General features: G+C 44.7%; 2 protein-coding genes across 2 annotated transcripts; one reads left to right on the top strand and one right to left on the bottom strand.

The window, feature by feature from the left end:
* Nucleotides 1-218: 218 nt before the first annotated feature.
* On the bottom strand, nt 219-13125 carry wif1 (wnt inhibitory factor 1). Its single transcript, XM_024145059.1, has 4 exons — nt 12841-13125; nt 12484-12623; nt 904-1012; nt 219-325 (listed from the first exon to the last, which is right to left on the bottom strand). Exons 1-4 carry the CDS (start codon nt 12986-12988, stop codon nt 219-221), a joined length of 504 nt encoding a protein of 167 aa, XP_024000827.1. The 5' UTR covers nt 12989-13125.
* Nucleotides 13126-14910: 1785 nt separating this feature from the next.
* lemd3 (LEM domain containing 3) lies at nt 14911-16469 on the top strand. Its single transcript, XM_070442196.1, is given in 6 exon segments — nt 14911-14939; nt 14941-15107; nt 15110-15203; nt 15205-15398; nt 15401-15445; nt 15448-16469. Coding segments are annotated over 6 exon segments (1551 nt in total).
* Nucleotides 16470-18143: the final 1674 nt, after the last annotated feature.

Genomic DNA, 18143 nt, shown 5'->3' with positions numbered 1-18143 from the left:
CCCTCCACTCACTCCTCTCCTCTCCCTCCTCTCTCTCTCTCCTACTCGATCTCTCTCTCTCTTCTTCTCTCTCTCTTCTCATCTCCCCACTCTTCTATCTCCTCTCTGTATTCCTCTCCTGATCCTCCCCTCCGATCTCTAGTAGAATCAAACAGAGGTAACAGTTCAAAGTGTAAGAACCTGGGACCATCCTACTTCTGGAGGTCTGAAAAAGAGGTTTACGTTTCAGGATGATGTTCCGCGGCATGACAAGATTGTGACTCGGTGACCTCAAACGCTGCTACGCCATCCTGGTCTCCTAAACACGGGAAGCCCACCTGCACCACTTAAAACACAGAGAAACATCATATTACAACGCCGTAATCAGTATGCTGAGTATGGCTGCTTTCAGGCTATTATGACTGGTTTCAAGCATTATGACTGATTTCACGCTATTATGACTGATTTCACGCTATTGTGGCTGATTTCAAGCTATTGTGACTGATTTCAAGCTATTATGACTGATTTCACGCTATTATGGCTGATTTCACGCTATTATGGCTGATTTCAAGCTATTATGACTGATTTCAAGCTATTTTGACTGATTTCAAGCTATTATGACTGATTTCACGCTATTATGGCTGATTTCAAGCTATTGTGACTGATTTCAAGCTATTATGACTGATTTCAAGCTATTATGACTGATTTCACGCTATTATGGCTGATTTCAAGCTATTATGACTGATTTCAAGCTATTATGACTGATTTCAAGCTGTTTGACTGTAGTGGCCTCTGTGGTCCAGTGGTTAGTGCTCGGCTGTTGACTCACTCTCCTCCACTCTTTCCTGCTTGTTGTTCAGTCTCATGTGTTCAATAAACAACACCACTGAGAAGGTAGCATGGATTCACCGGCTCCTGTCTCACCTGAGGGCCGACGTGGTACAGAGCCCAGGAGAGGAACGTTGACCGTGGGGTTGTCCATGATGTCCAGATCCATGGAGCGCAGAGTCTGGAACTCATAGAAGTACTCTGCCTGCAACACACATGAACGGAGAACAGCTGATGTCTCAGAGAAGAACTCTGCCTGCAACACACATGAACGGAGAACAACAGCTGATGTCTCAGAGAAGAACTCTGCCTGCAACACACATGAACGGAGAACAGCTGAACAACTAATGACATGTGGTTTTGCTCTCTAAATGACATGTGGTCTCTCTCTCTAAATGACATGTGGTCTCTCGCTCTAAATGACATGTGGTCTCTCTCTAAATGACATGTGGTCTCTCTCTCTAAATGACATGTGGTCTCTCTCTCTAAATTACATGTGGTCTCTCTCTCTAAATGACATGTGGTCTCTCTCTCTAAATGACATGTGGTCTCTCCTCTAAATGACATGGTCTCTCTCTCTAAATGAACATGGGTCTCTCTCTCTAATGACATGCAGGTCTCTCTCTCTAAATGACATTGGGTCTCTCTCTCTGAAATGACATGTGTGTCTCTCTCTCTAAATGTACATGGTGTCTCTCTCTCTAAATGACATGCGGCTCTCTCTCTAAATGACATGTGGTCTCTCTCTCTAAATGACTGCTCTTCAATGATGTGTCTCTCTCTCTTAAATGACATGCTGTGTCTCTCTCTCTAAGATGACATGTGTGTCTCTCTCTCTAAATGACATGTGTTCTCTCTCTCTAAATGACATGCGGTCCCTCTCTCTAAATGACATGTGGTCTCTCTCTCTTAAGATGACATGTTTCTCTCTCTCTATGAATGTGTGTCTCTCTCTTAAATGACATGCGGTCTCTCTCTAAATGACATGGGCTCTCTCTCTCTAAATGACATGTGTCTCTTCTCTAAATGACATGTGGTCTCTCTTTAAATTACATGTGGTCTCTTCTTCTAATGACATGTGTCTCTCTCTTTAAAGCAGTGGTCTCTCTCTCCTAAATGACATGTGGTCTATCTCTCTAAAAGACATGTGGTCCTCGATCTCTAAATGACATGTGGTCTCTCTCTCTCAATAACTTGCGTCTCTCTGTCAGATGACATGTGGTCTCTCTCTCTAAATGAGATGTGGTCTCTCTCTCTAAATGACATGTGGTCTCTCTCTCTCTAAATGACATGTGGTCTCTTCTCTAAAAGAATGTGGTCTCTCTCTCTCCTTACAATGACATGTGGTCTCTCTCTCTAAATGACATGTGTCTCTCTCTCTCTAAATGTGTATCATGTGGTCTCTCTGCTCTCTAAGACATGGTGGTCTCTCTCTCTAATGAATGACGGTCTCTCTCTCTAAATGACATGCTGTCCTCTCTCTCTAAATTAATTGGTCTCTCTCTCTAAAAACATGTGGTCTCTCTCTCTAAATGACATGCTGTCCTCTCTCTATAAACATGTGGTCTCTCTGTCTAGATGACATGTGGTCTCTCTGTCTCTCTTGTCAAGTGATTGGGGCGGCATGGAGAACACACACAGGGGAAAAAAAGAGAGAGCCAGAACAGAGAGATGAAAGAGGGAGAGGAAAGGGGAGACAGCGATGTTCCCTCTATGCAGTGAATGGCTTCCCAGTGTTAAAGCGTTTGATGAGGAAAGGTACACAAGCGGGCAGAGGGAGAGTAGGCTAATCCTGCAGCTGAATGTAATAACCACACAGATAACTCTCCACCATGCAGCCTTTCATGCCCCAGGCTTTTGTTCCTAAGCCTCGCGCGGCTGCCTTGAAGTACAGGGTAACAGAACCAGGAAAGAGAAGGGCCCTCTCTCTGTATCTCTCTCTCCCACTCTCATTTGCCGACTCAACATGCCATTACCGGATTACGATCTCTGTATGTTTATGTGTGTGTGTGGACGTGTTTAACTATTCTTGTGGGACCAGAAGTCCTAACAAGAATAGTAAACGAACAAAAAGTTAACCAGCTGGGACATTTTGTTAGTCCCCAAGTCAAATGCTATTTCTAGGGGGTTTAGGGTTAAGGTTAGAATTAGTGTTAGGGTCAGAATTACGTTAAGGGTTAGGAGCTATGGTTAGTTTTAGAGTTATGGGTTAGGGAAAATAGGATTTTGAATGGGACTGAATTGTGTGTCCCCACAAGGTTAGCTGTACAAAGACTGTGTGTGTGTGTGTGTGTGTGTGTGTGTGTGTGTGTGTGTGTGTGTGTGTTGTGTGTGTGTGTGTGTGTGTGTGTGTGTGTGTGTGGTGTGTGTGTGTGTGGTGTGTGTACACAGCGCTGGCTTGGAGGGAGCTGGAAGCTTTGGTCGTTCCGCTCTCTGCCGTTCTCTGTAATTTGCTGTCACCAGAGATGATCTCATCAGGAAGAGAAATTGGTCATTACTTTGACTAAAATAGTTTACAGTTTATTATGGATGTCCACACTTGTTGCAGTCTCCCACAATGGGGATTTCTGTATGTGGATTCCTTGTTTTAACTTATAAGAGAATTCTCTCCATCCTCCTCACAAACCACTAGCTCTATCAGAAGAAGAAGATGAAAATGAAGAAGACACAAAGAAGAAGATGAGAAGGCAAGAATTGAGAAGAACAATAAGATCTAAAAGAGGAAGAGAGAAGAAGGGGGAGAAGAAGAAGGCGAAGAGGAGAAGAGGGTGTGCAGAGGAGAAGAAGAAGGGAAAGGAGAGGAGAGAGGGTGAACAGGAGAGGAGAAGAGTGAACAGGAGAGGAGAAGAGGTGAACAGAGGAGGAGGAGAGGTAACAGGAGGAGGAGGTGAACAGGAGGAGGTAACGAGGAGGAGAGGTGACAGGAGGAGGAGGAGAGGGAACAGGAGGAGGAGAAGAGGGTGAAGAGGAGGAGGAGAGGGTGAACAGGGAGGAGGAGGAGAGGGTGAACAGAGGAGGAGGAGAGGGTGAAAGGAGGAGGAGAGAGGTGAAGAGGAGGGGAGAGGGAAGGAGGAGGAGGGTGAACAGGGGAGGAGGAGAGGTGAAAGGAGGAGGAGGAGAGGGTGAACAGGAGGAGGAGGAGAGGGTGAACGGGAGGGAGGGAGAGGTGAACAGGAGGAGGAGGAGAGGTGAACAGGAGGAGGAGGAGGAGGAAGGGTGAACGGAGGAGGAGGAGAGGTGACAGGAGGAGGAGAAAGAGGGTGACAGGAGGAGGAGGAGGGGTGAACAGGAGGAGGAGGAGAGGGTGACAGGAGGAAGGAGAGGGTGAACAGGAGAGGAGGAGAGGGTGAACAGGAGGAGGAGAGAGGGTGAACAGGAGAAGGAGAGGGAAATGAGAGGAGGAGAGGGTGAAAGGAGGAGGAAAGAGGGTGAAGCAAGAGGAGAAGAGGGTGAACGGAGGAGGAGAAGAGGGTGAAACAGAGGAGGAGGAGGGGTGAAGAGGAGGAGGAGGAGAGGGTGAAGGAGGAGGAGGAGAGGGTGAAACAGGAGGAGGAGAAGAGGGTGAAAGGAAGGGGAGAAGAGGGTGGAGAAAGGAGGGAGGGAGAGGGGTGAGAACAGGAGGGAGGAGAGGGTGAACAGGAGGGAGAAGAGGTGAAGAGAAGAGGAGGAGAGGAGGGTGAGAGGGAAGGGAGGAGGAGAGGGGTGAGGGAGGAGGAGGAGAGGTGAACAGGAGAAAGAGAAGAGGGTGAACAGAGGGGAGGGAGGAGGAGAAAGGTGAACAGGAGGAGGGGAGGAGAGGGTGAACAGGGAGGGAGGAGGAGAGGGGTGAAGAGAGGGGAGGGAGAGGGTGAAAGGAGAGAGAGGAGAGGGTGAACAGGAGGAGGAGAAGAGGGTGAACAGGAGGAGGAGAAGAGGGTGAAACCAGAACAGGAGGAGGAGAAGGGTGAACAGGAGGAGGAAAAGAGGGTGAGAAGAGAGTGAGGAGGAGAGGGTGAGGAGGGAGGAGGAGGAGAGGTGAAAGGAGGAGGAGGAGAGGGTGAACAGGAGGAGGAGAAAAAAGGTGAACAGGAGGAGGAGGAGGAGAAAAGGGTGAACAGGAGGAGGAGAAGAGGGTGAAGCGGAGGAGAAGAGGGTGAAGAAGAGAAGAGGAGAAGAGGGTGAAGCGGAGGAGGAGAAGAGGGTGAAGAGGAGGAGAGGGTGAAGAGGGTGATCTTTCTAGAAGAATGAATGGCACCGTGGTCCAGGCGCCTCCCACCCAGGGAGCGGTGAGGTCATGGCTCTGTGACCTCATAACAATGTAACGCGTGGCCCCTGGGATTCCTCCTGACAGAGACAGCCCCTTCATGTGGCAGGGGAACAATGCTCTCTCAACACAAGGGCTGTGTCCCAAATGGCACCCTATTCCTTGCTCTGATCAAAAGTAGTGCACTATATATGGAATATGATTCTATGGGCTCTGGTCTAAAGTAGTGCACCATATAGGGAATATGATGCTATGGGCTCTGGTCAAAAGTAGTGCACTATATAGGGAATAGGGTGCCATTATGGACACAGGCAATGTTTCCGATCTCACTTCCTATGGATGTAGGTGAAATGCCACAATCCAAACGATGATAGTTATTATTGTCAGAGGACAATACTGGTGCCTTAAAACCATTTCAAGATTATCATTCACTCATGATTCAGAAATGATATGTCACGCTGCAGTTTTGCGGGGCCCCTCCGCAGAACAGTGACTCAAATATTTTTCCCGAATAACACAAAATATTGACTCCATCGGTGACTGACAACGGTTACTCAAAACAGACATGTTACAAGTTCAAAACAAACATGAGTAAAATATGGAAAATTATTTATTTGAAAATCCCCAATAGAAACAACCGGTCTATCAGATCTTTCAACCCCCTGGTGTTTCTTGGCTAGTTCCATCGTTTTGTTCACATGCTAGGTTCTTCTTCAATATTAGTTTGAGTTTGCTGCAACTCTCTGCTGCTAGCGAAGAGACACGGAGATTCTCATATCTGACATTGACACAGAGTGCTGTTACCACGGTAATGGTCCGTCCATTAATACTTAACAGTCGATTGACGCCGCCGTGTGTCGATCTAATTAACATAATATCAAAAATCCCCATCAAAACCAATCCATTTAAAATAAAGAGATATCTGTTTTTTTTTGCATTTGATACGTCTCAATCTACCGCATCTGCCGATGTCGCACTTCCGCATTCGCGATGAAAGGTGGCAGAGCTCGAGCGGTGTTTATCAGACAGGACACATCCCCCAAATCAGTCTTCTCACAAACGTCTGTAGTGTCAGAACGGTTTGGCCTACAAAACTAATATGACCACATTTTTGGGAAAGATGAGACTCTCACGAACACGATGGCGTTCACAAGTGACTCGTCTGAAGGAACCTGGTAACGGTTTAAAAAATGAATGGCAGTATGGAGGTAGTTTCATGCCAACAAAAATATATATACTGTATATACTTCCTGAGCTTTCTTATATCTCCTAGATATAGGACAGACACTTCAAAACCTTATTCCTTATGATTTATTTTTTGACTGTCTGTTTATGAATGTGTTATCAAATGCATTTCTATGGGCTATAGTAGTAAAGGCACAAAATTATTTATTTTATCAAATAATAATTAATTATACCCCAAGACAAAATATTGAAGTGCCTTTGAACGAGGGTATGGTACACTGCTGGGTTTTTCACTCTCAACAGTTTCCTGTGTGTATCAAGAATGATCCACCACCCAAAGGACATCCAGCCAACTTGACACAACTGTGGGAAGCATTGCAGTCAACATGGGTCAGCATCCCTGTGGAATGCTTTCGACACCTTGTAGAGTCCATGCCCTGACAAATCGAAGCTATTCTGAAAAAAAGGGGTGCAACTCAATATTAGGAAGATGTTTATAATGTTTTGTACACTCTATGGCAACAAAAAAATCCATCTTGTTAAAAAAAATCTGAGTGGCTGGCAGATTAAAACAAAATCTACCTGCCACAGAGTCTGCTGGCGTACCGCCGTTTCTCTGGACCCCGTAAGGTATATAGACTACCTGAACCTGCATGACACGAGCTGTCCTCGCACTCTCTCCCAGCTTGGGTAGAAAGTTGTGCGTAAAACGAGTCTATTAATGACAAACAGTAGTCAGTCCAGCCTCAAAGCACCGGCTCATTATGGATTGTTTCATTATGCAGTGCACTACAGCATCTATAGCTATTTACCATACTCAGATGCTATTTATAAACCTTTTATAAATATTCCACATCAAATAGCCTAACAATGAGGGAAAAAGTTGCCGGCTTGAGGATAAATTCAGACACTATTTACTATTGACCTCAGTGGGTTTTGTCTGGCTAATAGCCGACACAAATGGGCTGCAATATTCAAGGTCAATTAAATTAAATCAAATTAAATCCAACTTGAGAGATCTGAAGCCTCCTTTTTTTTTGTGTGTGCAAATGTTTTCACCACAGCTTTTAGGTCCAGGTTGTGGACCCGCTGTTTTCTATACTATGAGTATTGCCACCCCAGACAGTCCATCCAGAGGCATTGTGCATTAAGGTCCATTGGGCTGCACACCATTTAAACTTAGTCTTGAATGATGCATGCCAAGATATACCAAGATATAGGACTGTTGATATTGTAACCACACAACTCAAACATCAGTTCACCGGTATGAACCAAATCAGTTTTTTTTTTGTTTGTTGGTTCAGTCCCTCAAGAACTGTTGTCTGCTAAAGCTGATAATCTGTGTGCATCTGCCAATGTATTGTCTGTTCAGTATCCAGACGACCTGTCCCAGAGCTTCCTATACACTTCATGTATATCCATAACGTGTTGAAACCAGCAATAAGGAGAATGAGAGTCTCAATTATGAACGATGTTACAAAACTGCTGTACTCCAACTCCCTTCTACCCACTTTCCCCTGATTGCTGTAGTCCCGTGTGGCTCAGTTGGTAGAGCATGGCGCTTGCAATGCCAGGGTTGTGGTTCATTCCCACGGGACCAGGATGAATATGTATGAACTTTCCAATTTGTAAGTCGCTCTGGATAAGAGCGTCTGCTAAATGACTTAAATGTAAATGTTAAATGTACGACAATCAAGCTGTCCCCCCTGTAACTGTCGCAGCTGCGGAGAGATTGTTTTCTAAACTGAAACTCATTCAGAACTAGGCCTGCCTAAGAAGCGTTAGGCTCTCGCTCTGATATGGGCTGTAGAACACCTGAGTAAGCTTCCCTCACTGCACTGGTGTCTTGGTAGCTTTGATCACGACATTCACCTGATATCCCCTTATACTTTCAATCAGTTTCCCTTTTTCACTGTTTCAGTCACATTCCTGAAGCAGAAGAAACATACACTTGGCTTCCTAGTACAGATGGAAATTAAAAAGGTTTATGAATCCTGAGGGTTACTGTCAAAATTATTTATTAATAAAAATAAAAAATAAAAAAAGACATTGATGACATTCGAATGGGCCCCCAGAGCTGGTGGGTCCCCTGCTTTGAATAAAAGATGGCTGCCGTTTTATGGGCAATTGTGTTCTTATGTTTGTTTTTCGTTGGTTAGAGCTCGTCAGTAAGCATTTTCACTGTAAGTCTACCTACCCTGTTGGTTAAGGGCTCGTCATTAAGCATTTTCACTGTAAGGTCTACCTACACCTGTTGGTTAAGGCTCGTCAGTAAGCATTTTCACTGTAAGGTCTACCTACACCTGTTGGTTAAGGGCTCGTTCAGAAGCATTTTCATCTGTAAGGGTTCTACCTACACCTGTTGGTTAAGGGCTCTCAGTAAGCATTTTCACTGTGGTCTACCTACACTGTTGGTTAAGGGCTCGTCAGTAAGCATTTCCACTGTAAGGTCTACCTACACCTGTTGGTTAAGGGCTCGTCAGTAAGCAGTTTCACTGTAAGGGTCTACCTACACCTGTTGGTTAAGGGTCGTCAGTAAGCATTTTCACTGTAAGGTCTACCTACACCTGTGGTTAAGGGCTCGTCAGTAAGCATTTCACTGTAAGGTCTACCTACACCTGTTGGTTAAGGGCTCGTCAGTAAGCATTTTCACTGTAAGGTCTACTACACCTGTTGGTTAAGGGGCTCGTCAGTAAGCAGTTTACTGTAAGGTCTACCTCACACTGTTGGTTAAGGGCTCGTCAGTAAGCATTTTCACTGTAAAGTCTACCTACACCTGTTGGTTAAGGGCTCGTCAGTAAGCATTTCACTGTAAGGTCTACCTACACCTGTTGGTTAAGGGCTCGTCAGTAAGCATTTTCACTGTAAGGTCTACCTACACCTGTTGGTTAAGGGCTCGTCAGTAAGCAGTTTCACTGTAAGGTCTACCTACACCTGTTGGGTTAAGGGCTCGTCAGTAAGCATTTTTACTGTAAGGTCTACCTACACCTGTTGGTTAAGGGCCGTCAGTAAGCATTTTTACTGTAAGGTCTACCTACACCTGTTGGTTAAGGGCTCGTCAGTAAGCATTTTTACTGTAAGGTCTACCTACACCTGTTGTATTCGGCGCACGTGACATTTGATTTGAGGGTGATCCACAGGTGTCCGGTACGCCAGTGAGTGTCTGGTGGACCAAAAAGTTAAATTCCCACCCGGGACGTAGACAAACATTCTGAAAGAGTTCATGTTTACGGAGTTAACAAAAAGTTTGTTTTCTTTACTCAAGCGGTATACACAGTAGCAATTTAGTTTCCAACAGTTTTATGAGAAACTAAAACATAATTAAATGTAACATATTTTATATCCAAAATTCATATTTCAATTAAGGCAGATGGATTTCACAGTTTATGGTTGTGACAATGGTGATTTCAATATTGTTTGTTTAAATCTTCCAAAAGTAGAGAACTTTCCAGACCACGAGTGGCCTGTTCACTACATGTAAAAGGACATAAAACAGGGGTCCTTTATGTATAGCTGGCCCTGCCATTCTTTATTCATTTAGGCTCCATTCCAGCCATTATTATGAGCCGTCCTCCCATCTGCAGCCTCCACTGTTCATATGCTATCTGGGGGGCCGGATTCTTCGGGGGGGGGGCGGGCAGCCCCAAAAGTATATATATACTGTATATTACTTACCAGTACCAGTCAAAAATGTGGACACACCTACGTCATTCAAGGTTTTTCTTTATTTTTTACTATTTTCTACATTGATAGGAATAATGGTGAAGACATCAAAACTATGAAATAACACATATAGTAACCAAAGAAGTGTTAAACAAATCAAAATACATTTTATATTCTTCAAAGTAGACAACCTTTGCCTTGATGACATCTTTGCACACTCTTGGCATTCTCTCAACCAGCTTCATGAGGTAGGCACCTGGAATGCATTTCAATTAACAGGTGTGCCTTCTTAAAGCAAGAACAGCTCAAATAAGGAAGGAAAACGACAGTCCATCATTACTTTAAGACATGTAAGGTCAGTCAATATGAAAAATTTCAAGAACTTGGAACGTTTCTTCAAGTGCAGTCACAAAAACCATCAAGCACTATGATGAAACTGACTCTCATGAGGACCACCACAGGAAAGGAAGACCCAGAGTTACCTCTGCTGCAGCGGATAAGTTTCTTAGAGTTACCAGCCCTCAGAAATTGCAGCCCAAACAAATGCTTCACAGAGTTCAAGACACATCTCAACATCAAACTGTTCAGAGGGAGACTGCGTGAATCAGTCCTTCATGGTCGAATTGCTGCAAAGAAACCACTACTAAAGGACACCAATAAGAAGAAAGAGACTTGGTTGGGCCAAGAAACACGAGCAATGGACATTAGACATGGAAATCTGTCCTTTGATCTGATGGAGTCCAAATTTGAGATTTTTGGTTCCAAACTGCTGAGTCGATGAACAGATGATCTCTGCATGAGTGGTTCCCACCGTGAAGCATGGAGGAGGAGGTGGATGGTGTGGGTGCTTTTGCTGGTGACACTGTCCCTGATCTATTAATTCAAGGCACACTTAACCAATCATGGCCATCACAGCATTCTGCAGTGATACCCCATCCCATCTGGTTTGTGCGGGACTATATTTTTTCCCCCAACAGGACAATGACCCAAAACAAATCCAGGCTGTGTTAGGGCTATTTGACCAAGAAAAGGAGAGTGATGGAGTGCTGCATCAGATGACCTTGGCCTCCACAATACCCGACCTCAACTCAATTGAGATAGTTTGGAATGAGTTTGGACCGGCATAGTGAAGTACTCAGTATATGTTGGGAACTCCTTCAAGAACTTTTGGAAAAGCATTCCAGGTGAAGCTGGTTGAGAGAATGCGAAGAGTCTACAAAGCTGACATCAAGGCAAAGAATGGCTACTTTGTAGAATCTAAAACATAACATATATTTGATTTAAAAACTTTTTGGGTTACTTATTTCATACTTTTTAGTCTTCACTATTATTCTACAATGTAGAAAATAGTAAAAGAAATTAAGGAAAAACCCTTGAATGAGTAGGTATGTCCAAAACTTTTGACCTGGTACTGTATATAAATAAATGAATGAATAAATAATATATAATATATTATATATATGGCTCAATGTCTTTGAACATAAAAGTGGGTACATTTGCATCCTCATTACATTATTATCATTCAATAGTTTATAACCGTTTTATGTGTTGTTATACATAAATGTCATATTGTTAATGGCCTCACAATAGGTACCAAATCAACTTATAGGAGAGAGAAGACTTGTTTTTTCAAGCATTTTTTTTGTGGTGTAGATAAATACAATAATGTTTGCCACTCACTGACTGTTATTGTTAAAGCTGTTCTCGTAACAAAGCTTATGAACAAGGACACCTCGTTGCACAAAGCGATTCCAAATGGAACCTTCTTACCCTTCTCAGTTCCAATAAAGAACGCGGGATGGGTCTGGCACGCGTCTGAGAATTTGACCAATGTTTTCAAAAGCGCAGATGGACCAGATGTTTGGACCATGTCCTGACGCGGCCTAGCGCGCCCCGGCGCTTTGATCCGTGGCGGCAGGTCCAGACACCGACAGTAAAATACCGCAAGAGATGGGAATTAGAATATTACAAAAAGGAAACTGGTTAGAGAGCTCAAGCTCTTTTAAAATCACTCATCTACTGCTACCGCGCGCATAGGCTTCTTTTTAAACCTCCAAAAATGGCGTAGTTGTTTGATCAGAATGGGTCTTTGATGTAGGGAAAGCGTGAGAAACAATCGTTCAGAAGAAATGTGGACTCGTTTTTGAATGAAGGCTTAAGTGTGGGGATAGTCAGTGGCTCTTGCCTAGTTTAGGCTCTTGCCTAGTGTATTGATCTTTACCGAGAAAATAATTTCAAAGACATTCTTCATTGAAGTTCGTTTTTTAAATGCATAATGGGTTAATCAATGCATACTAAACATTGGCTTTTAACCTATCGATTCAAAATAATAAGAAAAACAACCTTAATCATTATTTTCTAAAAACAAATGAATTGCAGCCTTTTCGCCATATAGAATTGCGCCCTAGGCACCGCGTTGCGCACTGGCTACAATTACGCGCATGTTCTCAGATCAATAGCCTTTGATATAGCCTATCGATGATCACTAAAAGTATTACAATAAATGGAATCAAAATGTACACATTTTCCTCTTTTCAAATGAAAGTAGGCCTATAGGCTACTGTGACCCTATCACCGTCTCCTACCTGTTCAGTCGCTTGCCAGGTGAAGTTGACGTTCTGGATATTGACAGGTATCGCAGGCATCCTCTGCTGGGCCTTTCTGAAGTCAGTTGTGAATGGAGCCATCTTTCCCTCTGACACGATCAAGATATCCTCCTCAAAACCTGCACAGTAACGCACACTGACATTTCAACAAGAGCATTTAAACACATGCGAAAGCGCATGGGTGTCTACAAAAGTTGAACTCAGTCCAATATAATAAGGGGTCACAGTGTATGGAACTCATCCCTTTAAAGTTACAATCCATCTTTTCTATGCACATTTAAGCTAATTCAAGTGACACTGTAACATTGGATTCATTGAAAAATAAACGCTACTTACCAATTAGGACTCTCGCTTGGTTGGCATCAATCCACATGTAGAAACTTCCCTGCTGCTCCTGCGCAGCTTTGGACATCAAACCACCCAAAAGTAGAAGAAAGCACGTTTTGATGGGGGACAGAAAAACAGAGTCTGTCTCTGTAGCCATCCTGAGTTGCAGCCTCTCAAATCTAACCCTTTAAATTGTAAATGTATCTCCGTTCGGTCTCCTCGTAGTTAAATTGTGTGTCTGTGTATATGCTGGCTTAGCCACTGTACTCAAGTCTGGTATGCCGTGAGTGAGCCTCTTTCATTGACAGTGAGACGCCTGTGCTACGTCGCAAGCTACTTGTACACAGCGGGCGCTGCAGGGAGGATGTGTGGCCACACGGTGGCGCAGTGGGACATGGGAAGTAAAGAGTTGGTGCGCATTTAGTTAGGCTTTGCCTGCCTATTGATTCATGCGGTAGGAAGTAAATGGCGTAACATTTTGACAAACAACTGGCACTATAAATACATATTTATCGGTCTGAGTAGTGGTGTAATCTTTCACTGATAAAAAAAATAAAAATACCCACACATCCGTTTTTCTGATGAATCCCAGTAAAATAAACATAACAATCATTATAAATTATAGCCTACAAAATATTCACATGGTGATGAGAGTTGCATGATGTAGCTGGCGAACCTATTCTCTGAAACAAAAATGTGTTTGTTGCATTGACTCAATTCAAGCCTCCAGAATAGGAAGAGGAAGAGGGGGGAGGGACCGGGGGGGCGGGGCTTCAAGACAAATCATCTTCCTGTGTGGTCTTTGTCTTATAAGGCCCATAAACTCTCCAAGATAAACACTTCAGATTGTGGTATGTCACCTGGTGCCCATATTCTAAAGGATGGTACTCGTCTGGGATATTAGAGTGGAAACGGGCGAGAAATGCAGAAATGCCAGACATGTGTTATTTTATTGCATTCCAACAGAGTTTTGTCAATGAGAATTGGTGTTATTCATGATTAAATAATTTCAAATCAATATCACTAGATTACCGAAGAACAAATGCCATAGGCTACACTGAGTATACAATGATTTTTTCCCATTCGTTTTTATTATATATTTTCATTAATTAATGACTTGCCTAAATGAAGGTTACATTAAAAAAATGTATATATATATTTTTTCCCATAATAAATTCCTACAATAGATTGTTTCAAACCAGTAGCCCTACAACTTGTATTAATCATGAAATTCTTATTTGTGAACTTCAAATGAATTTAGACTATCTTTCCTACAACCCTATTCCACACATAATCATACCCTCACCTGGTCTAAAGGTGACATGACATGCATACAGTATGTAAGGTGACAAGACAGTCTCATACAGTATGTATGCACACATTATATATAGACGTTTTCTATTGTATTATTGACTGTATGTTTGTTTATTCCATGTGTAACTCTGTGTTGTTGTTTGTGTCGCACTGCTTTGCTTTATCTTGGCCAGGTCACAGTTGTAAATGAGAACTTGTTCTCAGCTAGCCTACCAGGTTAAATAAAGGTGAAATAAAAAAAAWAAAAAWAAATAAATGTACTAGGCCTTTTACCATACCGTTAGGTGGTTTATGCAAAAACAGTCTAGAGTACTCACAATAGACAATACACTATAGATTCCTATAGACTATTACAGGAATTATGCACCGGTGGAGCTCGGCGCTTAAGTATTTCACTGTACATTGCAACTACATTTGCGACCCTGAGTACGTGACTAAACATAAATCGTACCTACAGTAGCTAGATGCGGCTATCACCAACCATGTATTTGATTGGATCAACCTTTAGACTCCCCTACGAGGTAAACCTCCAAAATCAATATTCATGTAAAACAATGTGTTTGTAAAACGACGCATTTACAATTCTGTCAGACACTAGATATAACCTACTATTTAGACGTGACTGTTCTTATAGCAGGTCATTGAGACGCCTGCCCCCTGCCTGTAGACAGCTTTACTTACTCAGAATACGGTTTTTAGTTTTTTCTGTCTGGGTCTACTATTTGTTCGTCACTTCCGTCACAGCTTTGAGTTTTTCGAGCAAAGATGGCGACGGCGCAGCTAACGGACGATGACTTTCTCTGAGTTAAAGAGCTTTGGATTCATTCCAGGCCCGGTTTCCGAGAGCACGAGACCGGTTTATTTGAAAAAACTAAAGAAACTACGTGAGGAACAACAACAGAAAGGAACCAGGGCGGGGAAAAACCGAAACAGTGGCAGCATCATCAACAACAGTAGCGGCGGTGACACGGCAGCTACACAGCGGCGGGAGCTTCGGGATTCGGAACCAGGCCAGCTAGCCGTGACGTCAAGCACCTGAGCCCTAGCAGTCGGAGCCCGTGGTCGACCGGTCCTGAACGAAAAGCGAACTGGTGGAGCGGGGAAGTTCGGATTGGGCTTTAGCTCGGACGAATCGGACGTGGACGACCCGAAGAAGAAACGAGGAGCGAACCACAGCGGTAGGAGAGACCGAGGCCCCGCGTACCAACAACAACAGCAGATCAGGCCTACAACGGGAGCTGCCTCCGCCACTCGAAAAGCCTGGGAGTCGCTGTGAGTACCAGCAGCAACAACTCCTCTCCACTGGGCTGTTGGAGGGGAGGAGAAGCGACCCGGTTCTCTCGGCTGGGTGACCGGGAAAATCGAGCCTCGAGGTCTCGCGGGCCGCGGAAGTGAAGGATTACGACGAAGAGCCCGAAGAGGAAGGCGATTTTCAGGGGGAGACGGAGAGAGACAGTCGGTCTCTGAATGGGAACAGGGCGTCTTACTCACTGAAACACCAGTAGTAAGATAGTCGGAGTTACTCGGATTCGGAAGAGGAGGAAGAGGAAGAAGGGGAGATATTATATGGGCAGGACCGTCAACGAGACCGGCGTTTACAGCAACACTACTCCAGACGGAGTCACTCCTCCAAGCCGTCTCCCCACAGAAGTGCCAGGGGGTCAGAGAGCGGCCAGGAAACGACTTTAGGCATGGAAATCAGGCAAAATGACACGCCTGGCGCTAGTAGGAGTCGACTAGACATGARGGGAGGCCGGGGGGAGGAGGAGGATGAAGAGGGAAAGAAGCGAGGCCCCGGCGAATCGTCCCTGAGCGGGAGCTTGCTGCGACGCCATTACCCCAGGGGGGCCATCTACGTGTCGGCTGTGACGGGGGAGAGCGACCGCGGSAGCCCCGGGGAAAGCAGCGGCAACAATTCCCCGTCCTCCGCCTACAACAAAAACCACATCGACAGCGGGGATGGCGCCACTAGCAGCAGCAGTAGTAGCCGATTCAGCATCGGCCTGAGACCGCGATTCTCCAACTACAACAGTCTATCCGCTACTTACCGATCCAACCATTCAAATCATAGCGGTCCCAACCATGCCTACAGCCAGGCGAGTCTCAAGCAGAAGCACACGGTGCCGGAGGATGAGCTGCTCCAGCAATTCAAGCGGGAGGAGGTGGGGTCGTCCACCGGTGGTTGGGGGTTCAGCGCCCACTACCTGTCCATGTTCTTGCTCATGGCCGCCTGCCTGTTCTTCCTCCTGCTCGGCCTCATGTATCTCCGGATGAGGGGGTCTGGAGCCTCTGAGGTCGATGTTGTCAGTAAGTATCCAGCCTAGTTTAAATGCAACTTCCTAAACATAGCTAGCTAGTAGTGTTTTGTCTCTCAATCCAAATCCATCATTCTGTAGTTAGGTTTACTGTGCAATTGTAGCATTCTATAACGATACAATTTGCTTCCAAATTGGAGTATAATATCAATATTTAAAACGGATTGATAACCAGCCCAGGTATTTTGTAATATTAGTGACTGACTGTCTAGATTCTGCTTTATACATTGSATGGCCAGACTTTTGCCTTGTGCCATGGACGTAATATGAAAACAATCTTAACAGAAGTTTTAAATTGCTACTCACATATTTTGAAATTGCTACATTTTAATTCAGGTTTGGAAGACAATAAGTAGAGATGTAAAATCTATACCCTCCAGAAATGATTTTCCATAGTTTACACTACAGTACATGATGTGTTTTTAGTATTCTGCACAGAGTCACTCGTTGTCTGACATCAAAATCAGTTATTTGCCTCTTAGTAGAAAATCGCCACAGGGAACCTAAACGTTTAGGCCTAAAAACGATGATTTCATAGGACTCATTTGGTGTGTAAAGAAGCAGGCTTATCAGTTGTCCCCCCGACCTACATCATCATTCTACATAGAGAGGGACTCTTCTTCTTTATGGAGGGTACAGCAGACATTTTAGCATGTCAGCATAGAGAGCTACCTCCATCCGTTGGCTTCCATAGCGAACTATCGGCCACTAGCCCGTTCGGGTTGAACGGGCTAGTGTGTGTGCTTCAGAGTATGCTCATTAGAAATGACTCGATTTAAAGCCTTTTAATACAMATACTGWAGTATTTACMGTGAGCTATTAAACCTATAGACCTAAGCAAATGACTAGCATTAGCCAAATCAGCAGYTAAGAGGCCTATGCCTGAAGGGAAAAGGAAACCGCACACTGCTCTTGATAGTATCACCGATATTTAATAAGATTGGTCAGATGTGCGAGTGCCTTTTRGAAAGAGGCCTATGCCTGCCTGGACACTGCAGCTACAKTCTTAAGCTACCTCACAACTGCACCAGTAAGTGCTGTCAAAGCRACAAAACACATGAAATATTCAATAACCCATTCAGAAGCATTTTACAGTGCAGTTAGTTTCTCAGTTCACCTTCTCAGACAAAAAAACAAATAGGGTCCTGACTTGTTGTGGTTTGAAGGGATCGGCTACATACATGCATATATATACCCCCCCGACCATTGTGTATTTTAGACAAATTCATGCCTACAGCTTTTCATTCATTAAAGTTAAACCGTTCACTACAGGCTCTCGGATAGGAAGCATTTATGTGGGAGAGAGAGCAAGTGAGGAAGGTTGAATAATGGAAAGGGTCTGAGATAGATACAAGTGTGGTGTCACGGTCACAGCAGGACGACATGGGACAGCCGGGGAGCAGAGTAGCTGGGGGCAGGCCGGGGGGGGAGCAGAGACTGGGCGGCCGGGGGGAGCAGAGACTGGGACAGGCCGGGGGGAGCAGAGACTGGGCAGGCCGGGGGAAGACATGGGAGCGTGGGAGCAGAGACTGGGGCAGGTGGGGAGGGGGAGGAGAACTGGGAGAGAGGCACGGGGAAGCAAGACCGGGCGCAGCGTCGGGGGGACAGAAACCTGGGAGGGCCGGGGGAGCAAAGAGACCTGGCAGCCGGCGGGGCGCAGCAGAGCGACTGCCGGGCAAAGGC

Source organism: Salvelinus sp. IW2-2015, unplaced genomic scaffold (assembly GCF_002910315.2).
Source record: "Salvelinus sp. IW2-2015 unplaced genomic scaffold, ASM291031v2 Un_scaffold6573, whole genome shotgun sequence".
Taxonomy (NCBI): Eukaryota; Metazoa; Chordata; class Actinopteri; order Salmoniformes; family Salmonidae; genus Salvelinus; species Salvelinus sp. IW2-2015.
This window is presented reverse-complemented; position numbering and strand designations above follow the sequence as displayed.